This window comes from Galeopterus variegatus, unplaced genomic scaffold, assembly GCF_000696425.1.
Source record: "Galeopterus variegatus unplaced genomic scaffold, G_variegatus-3.0.2 Scaffold5321, whole genome shotgun sequence".
NCBI lineage: Eukaryota > Metazoa > Chordata > Mammalia > Dermoptera > Cynocephalidae > Galeopterus > Galeopterus variegatus.
Window position 1 is genome coordinate 82,092 of NW_007731432.1, and position 14,739 is coordinate 96,830.

General features: G+C 37.8%; 1 protein-coding gene across 1 annotated transcript in view; it reads right to left on the bottom strand.

Moving 5' to 3' along the window:
* The window catches only part of LOC103604665 (putative Polycomb group protein ASXL3), a gene marked incomplete at its 3' end in the record, with an annotated part of 135,463 nt that overhangs the window by 78,893 nt on the left and 41,831 nt on the right, over positions 1–14,739 (bottom strand). The window contains exon 6 of the mRNA XM_008589237.1: positions 1,124–1,245. Within this exon, the coding sequence (XP_008587459.1) occupies positions 1,124–1,245 (122 nt within the window). The remainder of the gene's footprint in view (positions 1–1,123; positions 1,246–14,739) is intronic.

The following is a 14,739-nucleotide window of genomic DNA, read 5'->3' on the forward strand; positions in this document are numbered from 1 at the left end:
CTCTCTCTCTCTCTCTCTCTCTCTCTCTCTCTCTCTCTTTCTCTCCCCCTTTTTTTTTTTTTTTTTTTTTTTTTGTTATAAATATACAGCTAGGATGATACCTCTATTCCCAGACCTGGTGAAGGTCATCAGAGGGTGGTTGGATGGTGGTTGTTACAGAAGGATCAAAATGAAACATGCAAGAGGAAAGCAGTTAAGCAAGGGAAAACCACGATTTCAGGGTTAACTATGTGAGCCTTCCGCTTACTAACACCATTAGTATTGCCACCATGCAATGGCCCCATCTAACCACAGCATCTCCTCCTTTTCTTCTCTGCACAATTCAGTATTTGCAGGTATGGCAGCAGTAGCTAATGTTTATTATTATGGATCAGACACTCACTGTACCATGTGCCTTCAGTGTATCATTTCAGTTAATTATCAGACCAATCCCTCCTGCAAGGTACTATTATTTTCCACATTTTCTAGAGAAGAAATTTGAGATTCAGTGGAGAGGTAGTTTGTCCAGAGTCACACGGTGAGTAGCAAGGATTCAGATCAGGGTATGTCAGAGCCCAGAGCACAACCTTTTAACCATTATCTCCCACCACCATCTCAGTCCAAGGCCACATGGATCAAGACTGCTTACGTAGTCTCACTGGGACAATACTGCAGTTAACTGCCATTCGGCACCACTCAGTGATCAATATTCCAGATACAAGTAAGCCATGCTTACTATTTTTCTTATTTTTAACTTACTGCATCTCAGTATTGAGTAATAATTTTTTTACACCGACTGTCAGATAAACTCAATGAGACCATAAATAGAGATTATCTTCAAAATATGAAATGCATTTATGAACTCAATAGGTTTACTATAAATCACACACACAAAAAACTTAAATTTTTATGTTTCCAAATGCATATTCCCTCTTTAATTTTACATCAAAGTTCTCAGCTAAGCCTCTCAGTTTTTAGCACAGATTAAAATTATTGAACTGAATATTAAGAAAGTGGTTGAATGCAGGATATCTCTATTGCTCTCTGATTGCTAGGTTCTTGGTTATTTTACTTGACTAGCAAAACACCCATTACCTTAAGCAGGCAAAACCAAAGGGCAGAGCACAGACACCGGCTATCTTACCTGTTTAAGAGCCTTTTTGGTGTGTTGCTGAAAGGAAGACACTAGCTTGCTTTGCACTGCTGTGTTCGTCAGGCTTGAATCTCGAGTGGAAGATGCTTCATCAGTTACCTGCTTCGCACAGACTAGAAATGGAGAGAGAGAACGATATTACTAATTTGAATTCCTTTTTTTATATCCACTGTAATTACTCACTTGGAGCTTTTCTCCAATTGTAAATGGATACCGAAAATAAATCAAAATAGCACAGTAAAAAGAAGAGTATCTAGATTTGAAGAGACCATTTAATAACTGTGTGGCCACAGCTCCATTTAACCTCTCTTAAGCCTTCGTTTCCTTACCCACTAATTGAGGATAATTTCTATGTCATAGAGTTATTATATGAACATAAAAAATAGCACAAGATCTGCCTCAAGAGTTGGGAATCAGTAGATACTATCTAAATCTGAATATGGAGATTGGGCAATGCATAGTATTCTGAAGAAACAATCTAAATTAATGTAATTGTTTTAAATATACCCAGTCTCACAGGTATTATGATTTCTCTATTTAACAGCTCCCTCTGTAGAATCTATGACCTACTGGGACATGTTTATCTTCCCCTATGGGCCAAGTCACATGGCACAGAGAAGACAAATGAAATGCAAGATGTTTGCCGTCAGCTGAAGACTACTATTTTCAAGAAATGGTGCTCTCTGTACATTACAATATATTCTGCCCTTTTACCAGAGTCAGACTTTCCTATTGCCTATCCTATCAAAGACATTTCTTCTATAAAACTGCTCTTCAGGAGAAGCAATATCTCAATGACATGGGTGACAAAGGAGCCCACAGAGACTTCTTGCTCTGTGAAAGCCAAGGTGGAGCTAGAACGCTTCCTTCAGTCTTTCTCAAACCAAGAGACTAGCTTCAACACTGAAGTGGCTCTGGTAGGAGCACAAATGCAGGCCCTTTTCTGTGTACACCAGGGGACAAGGAGTTATTTGGAAAATCAATGTGAAGAAGGACTATAATTAGCAGCAAAATGGAGGCATATGTTAAAGGCAGAAGGCATGAGAAAGTTAGACAGAAGAAACTTGAGAACATATTGTAAAAGCTCAAAACACGACTTAAGGGCAGCAGGGTTAATGTTAATTCAAGAAAAAATTCCAAGTAGTGGTAACTTGGGATGATTCTGACTTAGGTTTAAAAGGAAAGTGCAGAAGTAAATATTAGTCAAATATGGAAGCATACGTACATGCACAGTGCTGCACACACTCAAGTTGCTTTTGAAAGATTCATGCCTACCTTTTCTAGAAATGAACACATGGGTATGAGAGAGAATTTGGGGAAAGTTTTATTTTAATACAGAAAGTTATCAGGAAGTCAAATGAACAAGTTTGGAAAAACAAAAGTTAGTTATTAATGCCAGGTACTTTCACATACATGATCCCATTTAATCTTTGCAGCTTTCTTGCAAGACAAACAGGGATTAATCTCTTTATTGGAGAGAAAAAATTAGAGCTCAGAAAGGCTAAATAACTTGCCCATGTCACACAGTCAATGGAACAGCAGAGCTGTGGCCAAGGCCAGCCCATGGGTTTTATGCTTAAAATATTTGGCCTCAAAAGTCAAAAACTGATGCAGAAAATTCCATGTCCAAAGAACTAAATTGTAATATGATGTTGAGATTCTGTAAAAGAAAGTTAATAAGGGTGGGGGGGATGAATTATTCATTCATTCATGAAAATATTGAGATTTGTGGGTGATAGTGATGGGCCGAGGAAATACTTTGGCTGAAGTAGCAGAAAGATTTGTGGATAGATATAGTGACAGAAGTCCCTGAATTAAATAAAGATCAGGTGACTTTTTTCTACTTGATACAATATAACATTTTTCCTTAAGACAGTCTACATGTTCTAGTTAAGGAACATTTTATAATACTGCTTGCATAAACAAAGGTTCCTTGGCTTCTCTCCTTGAAATTATCAACAGATTAATTTGTAACACTGTCCCAAAACTTACTTACCAGGAAATATTAGAAATAACCATCAATTTATATTCTAAAGATAAATCTATACTGTACACTAATTACACAGATGGCCTTTTCAATTTTCTGAAGTCTCTATGAAGTATGACAAACTGCGGAGGTGACAGAAAAGTGGCAGAAAGGATATATGATCCCAAATGAACAAATGACAAATGGATAAGTCCAGCCAAAAGTAAAGTATTCATTAGCAAACATGTTTTATTACTTTCACATTCTTAGTAGCACTTGCTCCCCGAAAATTTAAAACTTAACAATTGGCTAGTAAATAAGGAAAACTAAATGCAGTCCATGGATTTTAGGGAATTTATGGACATATGAGAATGGTTCTGCAACTGGACATCTAAATTCAAATTTACTACCAATTTGCTTAGGAAATGCTTTAATTCATAAGTCTTTCAAACTTCAACACAGCAGGTAAAATAACAACAAATCTGACTCAGTGCACATGCAGTTAGAACCTTTGCTTCCCTCTTGTTTTCTCCTGGCAGTTCACAATCAGCTGTCCTTCCTGAGGCTAACAGCCACCTAGCTCACCATTTGCTGTTCCTCTCTGACCCAAGACACCACTGGATATTGGGATACCTATTTTGACATCAGCATACATGCTCTATATTTTGGTCTAAGTCTATTATTTCACTGTGTTGACAGGGATTCACAGACATTTACATATGTTGTTTCCAAACGAAAGATTCTGTTCAATTTAGAGCCCAGAACTTCAGAGGGAAGGTAGGACAATGGAGTTGAGACAGTATTAAGGAATACTGTGAAGTTTGTTCTCATGATGATTCCTTTTCCTTTTCCCGACTCTTTTATCCTATTCTCCATTCTCCATCCAAGTGAAGCACGTTAGTGTTCCTGTAGTAGGCAGTTATTTCCATCCTTGATCCCTCTTTCTTGAACTTGAAACTGACACTTACTGCTCTGGGTCAAACTACTTTTCCCTAATTATTTACTTCTGATAAAATAATTATTGACCCTTCAAGTAAAATGTAATAGAAAATAAAATGTATAAGTGATCACTCCCTTGGGTTAAAAACAAACTTATTTTATGAAAAAAAAAATCAAGAAAGAAAAAAATGGGTGGGGCAAACATGTACTTCATCCACAGGGTCCAAGCAGTGTGCCCATATATATATATTTTTTTAAGTACTGACCAATACAGACCTTAACACGGGCATATGGGTATATGGGTTGCTTTATTCATTCTTTTGCCATGAATATGACATGAAGATGACTGAATCTAAAAACACTCATTCACTGAGCAGTTGGATTGTGCAGGTTTAGGCAGATTCATATTCTGACAAAACTCAAGGTTTTCACTTTTACTTATTCTTGCAGCTTTCTCAATAATAGATATAATAAATAAATAATGAAGGGCTCATTTTAAACAGTTGCCTGAATATTTATCTAAGGGTCTGAGGTCGGCCTCTGAAATACAGCCAGAGAGAAATTAATGTTAAAGAAAGGATCAGGGGAAATCCCCTGTATGTAAAATTACAACAGGAGCCAGGAAACTGAAGAATTAGGACAGATGTTCTATCCAATAAATATCAAACACTGACATGCAGCTTAGAAAGTGATATCTTCTTGGCATTCAGAATGGAAGCTATTTTTTCTAACTGTGCACTGCCATGATCACAAAACTAATACAAGGATTTTGTACCACGAAACCTCATAAGACAGCTGCCCTTTTCATAGGTGGACAAACTGAAGATGAAGAAACAAAAATGAGAAGACCAGTTCTCCCTGGAACTTTTTTCATTTAACATTTTTTTAAAAGGTACAGAAATACTATTTCTTTCTACATTTTGCTTGCCTGTCAAAATTAGGCAAGCCAAAAACATACTTAAAAGCTAATCTATTGGTTTTAAATTTGCCTCTCATCTACCTCTACTCTTACACTCCCAAACCCCTCCATTAAAATACTCTATTTACGGCAGCTGACCGGTTAGCTCCGTTGCTTAGAATGCAGTGTTATAACACCAAGCTAAAGGTTCAGATCCCTGTACCAGCCAGCCATCAAAACAAACAAAATCCAACAACAACAACAGATCTCCTGGCTGAAAATACTTTATTTAGAAGGTCTGGGAATAAAGGGAGGTGGAAGATTATAGGTAAGCACGAGACAGCCTTGAAGGCCAGAGAAACTGGTGATTGTGTCCCAGCGTTAAGTGTGGATTTCAGTCTCTTTTTCTCAGTGTCTCCAAGTTGTCTCCCTCTCTCTCTCCTTTTTCATTCACATTCAACTTGAAAATGCTATTGGACTAGCTTTAAAGTTAAGTGCTGGAGAGGGGACATGAGTGGCATTTCCTCCTAATCTAATTACTAATCTGCTGACAGGTGTAAAAGAGGACACCTACAATTCTAACTCTGACCTTTAACCCAAGACACAAAGAAGGGAGAAATCAGAACACAAACTTGATCTGCCTCTATTTCTAGTCTCACATCTCAACCGCATCCCCCGACCCCACCCACACCACTGATCCAACCAACTGAGACACTTCTGTGTTTCCTGACCACATCTGCTTGCTGTGTTTGTTGCACTTGCTCTGACTGTCCCTCCTCCAAATACCCTTCCCCATCACTCTGCCTGGCAAACTCATCTTGGCACGAACTCTGAGTAACTTCTCCAAAAACTTCCCTGACTTTCCAGTCCCAGAGTAGACTTGCTCCTCCCTACCCATGCTTCCTTGAAACTTAGAATGTGAATTTATGGCAGTCCCTGCAATACTGTTGCTTGAGTCTACCTCAGCAGGCACAGGCTCAGAAATTCAGGGGCTTATTTATGTGCAAAGATGGGCACAGAGCAGTAGATCTATAAATGTTTATTAAACTAAATTTCCGAATTTGATTTGCATTAAATTTAACTAAAGTATCTACATTTGAAGTTAACTTTCAGTTACTGTTGTGAACAAGAAGAATTCATGGAAGAGAAGGTCAGCAAAGCTAGTTTTTAATATGAAAAAGTCTACATAAAAATTAAACTTTTTAAAAATCAAAAACCTGCTTAAAAAATTTCTTAAAAATTATCTCAAATTCAATTAGGGAAAATATGAAAGCCAAACTACAGAGCTTCCTATGCAAGTCAGTGAGAAGTTGCATGACCTGCCACTAAATATAGACATATTTCCCTCTGCCATTCTTACTCATTGTGTTATTTTAAGAGGAAAGTCACAGTTTTGTGGTTTTGCATAGAGAAATAAAAATAAATAAAATTTAAAAGTCAAAATTAGAAATAAGAATGCTTACATAAAATGGCAGGAGCTGTGTGGGCACAGAAACACAACACAGACCAGGATCTAGACATTATATAGTCACTGCAGCACATATTTTTGTGCTCTTATTTGCTAACTGTTGCACTGCGCCACCCAATAAGTAAGAGGTTATGAGGGAACTCATGTTGAAAGGTCTAATAAAGGCAAGGAGGGGAGCTCCCTTTGACCAATTCCATTTCCATCAGTTCTCCCTCCAAATGCTCCCTTTCAATTTTCTGAACAATCATATCATATGTTCTCATATCACAACTATTTTCCGTACATGATAGGCTTAATAAAGTCTTTATAAATAAAAAACTGTTAGTCAAAGAATATTATATTAGGGATAACATTGGGGCACACTGTTAGAATTCAGTAAGATTTTAAAGAGGGTTGGGTCTCAGAGGAAGCTTACTTATTTATTAATCATTCATTCAATTGTACAACTTTTATTGAGCACTCTTCTTCATGGCAGCACCTTCTAAAATGCAGGGGGAAAAACAGTGAATAATACCCAAGACCTGATTTTGAGGCTACAAGCGTTTTAAAAATGTTTTTTTCAAACAATGGTGGCCTACAATCATTAATTCTACCTGAGAAAAACTATACTTATAAAAACTTAGCAGTGATAACTAAATTTTGTTTTAAAAGATCAATAACAGATAATTAAAAAGTATCCCCAGATGGCAAATAATCAAAAGAACTTAGATTATAATGTGTTTTATGTATAGTACTTACATCTGAAATTGTATATATCAGATATTCTAGATATATTCAGGAACAAAATACGTGCCAAAAATTGTTAAAAAAAAAAAAAAAAAAAGACTTGAAGAACAGGGAAACCCATTTGACCCCAATTAAATCTTTCCTGGACTTCATTTCTTTTAGAGAAAAGATAATTTCTTAACCCTTTTTCAATCCAGCCTAAGGAGAGCTGCCCTCTCTAAAATCATTCCGTGTCCCAAGATAGGTATAGGTATTTAGATGTAAGCAATTTTCCTTGTTGCATTAAAAAAAAAACATTCAAAGGATATGAGCTGCCAAGAAAAGCCAGCAATTAAATAGAGCACTACTAGCAACAAAATAACAGAAGAAAATTTCTTAGGAAAAAATTGCTAAGGACAAGGAGTCTAAACATTGTAAGTACTGATGCTCTTGATGATATTTAGAACAATATCTTCTATGAATAAAAAAAAACTTTATATAACTGAAAATTTTACTATATTTTATAACCTACTTCATTATCCCAATTAAACCCCTTTCTTATTCAGAAAAGGTTTTCAGAAAAAAGAGCAATATATACTAAGAGTAATGGTGAGTCACATGATAATTATACCAGCAATAATATCAGTAAGAACATGCTCCTACAAGATGCAATCATGCCAGACACCTTAATAATACTGATGGCTGATATCATATACTGCAAATGATGCTCAAACATCACAACTTCACTACAATGTTCACAAATCACTCATAAACACTTTGGTTTGCACTGGACAGAATAATACTGATGGCTGATATCATATACTGCAAATGATGCTCAACCATCACAACTTCACTACAATGTTCACAAATCACTCATAAACACTTTGGTTTGCACTGGACAGAACACTGAAGCTCCCTGGGTAACTAGGAAGAACATTTTTTACACACTGAAGACATAACTATAGGAATTGCTCCTACAAGTAACTCAATTTATCAGCCAGGCCAATTTAATTATACTAATATCTCTGGATATCCACAAAAATACCCTTCAAACAAAGATGAGAAAAAAGGAAATTCAAACCGAAAATAAATATATTTAGTAGGAAAAGCATACCTTACAGGTACCAGCTTTAACATCTAACCCCCTCCTATGATAGAACCAATAAATGTTTCTCTCTCTGAATGGTGAGAGTAATAACACTATATGCTGCTTACGTGGGGCGAAAAAACATTAGAGACTATTTCTTTCACAGTGGCACAACACCTGTGACAGTCCACACTGCATCGGTTTTTGAAACAACTGCACAGAAATAAAGCAGTTGACTTACAAAATGGGAAATAGAAACAAGTGGACAGGAAGGATATCAGCAAAAGGTTGCCATAGGTCAAGGGTATGTGTCTCACTCATAGGTGTCATTACTAACTACTTTGTACTTCAACATATAAAATATCAACTCGAGTGTACAATAAAGGGGAGTTAGGTAAGGGATCCGTGTGGCTAACTGTTGGAGAAATCATTACACACTGTCACTTTAAAAACAAAAGACAGAATGAATTATCTGGCATCAATGAAAAAGTAATTTTTTAAAAAGCCTGGGGGCTTCATTCCTATGTATGAGTTACAACAAAAAATAAATAAATCAAACAGAAAATTGGCTAGTTGAGATGAATAATTGGGGGAATACCTTTAATTCTATTTTTATTTGAGGAGTTTATTTTAATTATGAGATCATACTCTCATTCCTATTGTTATCTCTATATTATGAAATATTTCTCTCATAATACAAGAGGGGAAAATACATTTAAATGGGTTACTTCATCTGCACTTAAAAAAAAAACAACAAAAACTTTCTTTCCCTTTGACTCTGAGCTGTTAAAACTAACCAAAATCCATTCATACAATAATAAAGTTCACAGTTCATGGGGAAATATGAATATGTAAAAAAAAAAGAGGTCCCTAGTGGATAAAGGAAATGGAAAATAGCATCTATATGTTTGAAAGAGTTGGGATAAGTCATTTGGAGAAGATGAAGGGATGGATCTAGATGATGACCAGCTGTTCTCTATCATCACAAAAGGAAAAAGGATAAAATTAGTTTAATTAAAGCACAAAATATTTTAACATAAGGAAAAAATTTTTCACTATAGAGCTTATGAAAAAACAGAGAGACAAGTATAAGTTAGACTGAGATTACTATCCCTCTAGATATCTGCTATTAGAATAACATCTAATTGAATTGACTAGTTTAAGTAAAATGCTGGCATGAGAGAGGATTCTGGGCTGTATGGGCTTTGGAAGTCCACTTCTCATGAAATGTGAAATCTGTGGGCTGGGATGAAAGAAGAGAGAATGAGAAAGAGTGGGCAGATGAAGTTTTATATCCTGCCAAGGGTCATTTCTTACTATAAAGAGCATTCTTTTTCCTCTGTATTTTCCTCCATATATAGCTAAAACAACACAGTTTTCACATACTTAAGTTTCTCTAGGCCACCAATGTAGAGCAGGTGTCTCCATGAGCTAACAAGGCTGTTGACTAAAAGAGATGTTGGATGAAAGACAAATTAGCTTAACCCAAGAAAATGAGGGGACCTGGTACAGACATAAAGAATTTCTTTCCCTCACCTGTAAGATTCTTAGGAATGGCTGCCAGGTAGAAATGAATCATGCTGTCTCATCTTCCGCGATGAACTTTCTGAAGCCTATCAACACTTTCCGATACCCCCACCCTCCTGAACACAAAGATGCAGCGACACACACCATCCTATGTAAAATCACACACTTGAGCATTCACAGGCAAGCTACTGAAGAACCTCTAGCAAGGTTTCGAACAAGACCAGGAATACCACGAGGAAAGAGACACCAGGCAGGCAGGCAACATCTTCAAAAGTCACTCAGAACATTCTCTTCACAACTCCACTGTAGCCTTCATTTTTCTTCCCCTACCCTGTATAAAATTGTCCAAAAAACTGTCAGTGTGACTAGTCCCTTAGGGTGACTACATCGTTGTTAGTACACTCCTTTCTCCACAAAGCTCTGTATATAACTGACGTCTCAATCGAGACCCTATCCATACACTTCAGGCCACCTTACAGTACTTTTCACTTTTGATAAAAGACCCCTCAAACTGTGGCCTCTGAGCCAATGAAAACAAAGAGTGAGCTGAATAATGTTTCATTAAGTTAACACAACTCTGCCAAGAATCACACAATCAGAAACCCACTTATAAAACTGGCCATAAAGAGTAATGAAAAAGGACCATATAACATTCTTCAAATGCTGGAATCATTATTTACCCTGTGATCTAAGGTCTAAAACACAGGATACATGTTCTCTCTCTATTTTTTTTTCCTAAACAGAGACTTTGAAAATACTAATTCCCTTGCTAGGGTGCTGCTTCCTCCCTGAAAGCCATTCGGGTTAATAGCAAGCAGAACCTTTTTTGATCTCTGCAGATGAAAATTGTACATTCTCTGGTTTCCTCATTTTAAAAAACAAGTAGGATGGTTGCTGTTGATTTTAAACATGAAATATATTAGGGCCACAAAAAGAGAAACTCATTTTTTTCTTGTGAATAACAATTTATAAATAGGGGATGAAGAGGTTAAAGACTGTCTACTGATAGTATTATTTCATATAAAATATGTATGTGTTCTGCAGACCAGCAACATATTGTAAGTCAACTTAATATCTGTGAAGAAACTCATGATATACCAATGTATTATGTTCAGAAAACAACTCAGACACAAACATACCCATAAATCTCTGACTAAAAGAGACCATAAAATTCATAATATTTTCTTTGGGTGACATAGATCTATACTTATATAGGCATAAATGGTCATGGATTGTCAACACAGATATATCAAGTGATTCGCCTAAATTACTCTTCGATCTCTAGAGCTCAGCTTGTAAAATTTGAACAGTTTACTTTCTCACGTCTATAAGTCTAATTCTTATTAACTTGAGAAACTGTTCAGAAGTCAAAGAAATATATGCATAACCATAGTTCTTTATGTCTTGTAAATTCTACAATCAATAATATACCAATTTCCCACATTGTAAAATATTTCAACAAAACTTTAAAACAAAAGATCTTAGCAAAGCATCTTTCATTTTAAAAGAATCTGTTTCCCTGGCCAATTAATTGACTCCAAGAAGAGGACTAAAGCATTACTATCATTGTCTTAACTCTACCTCAAGACTCAAGGGTTAATGACTGAAATCAAGCTGCTAAGATTCCTTTCTTATCAGTTTTTGCAAAATGCTTTCTTCTCAAATGTTTCTCTGCTTACCACCCCCCCCCCCACCCCCCAATGATGCCGCAAATGTCAGTTAATCTTTTTTCATTTGAAATAATTCTATGGTAGCAGAGACTTATTCTTTCAATTGCATCAAGGGTATCTTACCAATTGAAGGTTATTATTCACCTCAATACTTCCTACTCTTTCATCCCAAAGGAGGAACAGGAGAAGGGGAAGGGAATAAAAATAGAAAAACAGATGGTGGGCCCCTCCCGTCTCCCTCCCTATTTTTCTTCCCCCTTCCCCCTTCCCCCCACCGCTCCCTCACACACACAATCACACATGTTCCCCACCTTCTCTCTCTGATCAGATTTTCAAAGTATATTTTTACAGCTGTAAGAAGTGTGGAAAGTATATCCATCTTAACTTCTGGATCAAATATGTATTAGAAACACAGCAAGCAAGGAAATCACCTAAAGCAGTTCAGTGACTTGAAATTATTACTGATCTGTATGAAATTATGCCGGTATCCCACTCCTTCATTTTGGGTAAATCAGGGTTTCCTCTCAGCCCAAGTCTCAAGTTATGATCAGAATGGATTTGTATTAATATTGAAAAAGCAAAGTGCATCCATGGCCACTGGCTAAAAAGGGCTCCCTGTGGTTCCAGGCAGAGTATTAGAGTGGTTAGAGCCCGGCCTTGCAATTTGGATAAGACTTTTAACCTGTTTGTTTCCTCCCTGGTAGAAATAAATAAAATAATAGAGCCTATAGATACTGCCTACCTCACAGAGATGTTGTGAAGATTAAACAATAATACGTGCAAACAGTTTACAAAAGCTGGACATTGTAACATTGTAAGCACTCAATAGATTTTCAAAATCTAGGTTTCAAAATGTATTCTGAGACTAGATTAATGGGCTATACACAGAGGTATACGGTACTTACATGGATAGGAAATATGTTTATCCTACAAGAAGCAATTGTGGTTTGCAATAAGATGCAAAAGTGGGCAAGTCAAGGAATACTCAAGGAAATAAGCTATTTACTATTTATTCAGTAATTCCCCAAAGCAATTTCCCTAATGCAACTTCAAAGGAGAGCCAGGAAATCTAATTTTGGTCACATTAACTGGGTATGTGTGGGAATGTGTTATTTTGTGAAGTACCTATTCCCATTTCAAATTAGGGGAGTTTGCTTTGGTTTAATTACTGGCTGAGTGTTCTCACTCTATCTTCCACCCTCTCCCAACTACTAATACCTTCCCTCTGTTCCTCTGGAATTTAGGATTAGTCATTAGCAAAGCCTCCTGCAACCTCCATCTTTTCTCTGAACACTCCCTTCACATCTTGATCTACAAAACCTGGCCCTCTCCTATGGACACTGCTTCCCCTGGAATGCTCTCAGGTGGTCGCTGTTTGCTTTTCTGCACATCTTATACCACTGGGCCTGGGAATGCGAGAGCTGACCTATATTCTCGTCACTGTTCCTTCCAGACCATCTTCCCTCCCTGTTCCTCGGATGCCTCCAGCCCTGTATCTCATGTCATCAGACTATACTAACAACTACTCCTCCTTACTATACTTCTCTGCCAACCCCTGGGTTACCCTGCTTCATCTTCTGAAGACTGTAGCTCCTGAATGTCACACCTTGTCAATGTTAGTTCTATCATAATTGTCTGTTTGAATATCCATGCAGATGATTCTCTAATATCTTATGCCAGGGCCACCACCAACCTATACATCATCTTTGTGCAGATAAGAAAAGGCACCCTTTCCTCCAGGCAGCCCCAGCCCGTGGCACCAGCTTGAGCAATCACTGGGAGGGGTGCTGTATTTCAGCCACTGATGGCCTCCGGCCAGGCCACTCTGAAGAGTGCACAGTGCCTCATCATTCATGACAGCCTTGAACTTAGCCCCCTTCTTCCTCTCCTCTCAGTCATGCATTCCATCCTATTACCCTAAACTCAACTGCACGCATTCCACGTTCCCATCACCTACGCCTCTGCAACACCAAATCAAACAATCCTTCCATCCTGATGAGACGCCTCCTTCACAACGTCCCTCACACAATCGTGTCGTCACTCACTTCCACGTTCCACTTAAATTCTACACACATTCACCTTAACTACTCTGTTTCATCTGCCCTCAGCTCCTTTGCCCCTCTCTTACTTCATCATTCACATGTGGCAAAGCCCCAACTCTACTGCACTCGAACTGTGTACCTCTGCACACGTACAGTGGTCCTGAACATGACTAAAGAAAAACGTGCAACAATGCTGGCTGGTCTCACGTTAAATTCAGGATAAGTAATCTTAAGAGTGTCCTTAATGCTATCCTATTTTCTTAGACAAACATTTTCTACCTTCTTAAATGTATAAAACTACCTCCCTTATTCCTCACCGTCCCTGATGAACTTGTTTGCTATTTCCTGGAGGAAAATGAAGCAATAAGAAGCACGCTTCCACGAGCCCTTCCACAGGTCCTTGCTCGCTAACAAAATGCCCTTAGTGTGCTAATGTCCTCTAGAGCACCTGTCTACACCCCTTGCTAAGACCAACCTCTTCGTCTGATGAACAGTCCTATTCCCTCTCCTCTAAGCACAAGACAGCAGAACCCTCACTCCTCCCACATTATCCACTTCTCCTTTTCAGCTGGAACTATCCCATCAGATAACAATTAATCTAATATTTATTTATTATTTAAAATAAAATGTTCTCTTGATTTTCAGGAACACCTTCTTCACTTGGTTTCCAGGACAGAAAACATGTTCTCCTTCCATTTATCCACAGTCTCATTTGCTGTTTCCTACAATCTCTCCAGCCTCTTAAAATCCAACTACCCCAAGCTCACAGACTTTGGGCCTCTTCTTTTTTCTATTTACCTTCAGTTCCTTAGTGATCTCATCCCACTTCATGTCTTTAAATACCATGTATATACTGACCACTTCCAAATGTATACACCAGCAAGATCTTTCTAATGAATTTCGGACAGATAAGTTCACCTACTTAACATATCCACCTGGATGTTAAAAAGGAACCTCCGCCTCCATATGTCCAAAACTGAGCTCCTCATAAACAATCCGCCTGCACCAAAGTGCTGCTCTTGCAGATTCTTCCATCTAAGCTAAAGACTATGCTATTCTTCTACTTGTTCACACAAACTTTGGAGTCATCCCCTGCTCCTTTCTTTTCTTTTTTTTTTTTTTCCTTTTTGTCTTTTTTTACTGACCGGTAACGGGATCGCAACCCTCGGTGTCGCACCCTTACCAGGGACCGGCAATGGGATCGCAACCCTCGGTGTCGCACCCTTACCAGGGACCGGCAACGGGATCGCAACCCTCGGTGTCACACCCTTACCAGGGACCGGCAACGGGATCGCAACCCTCGGT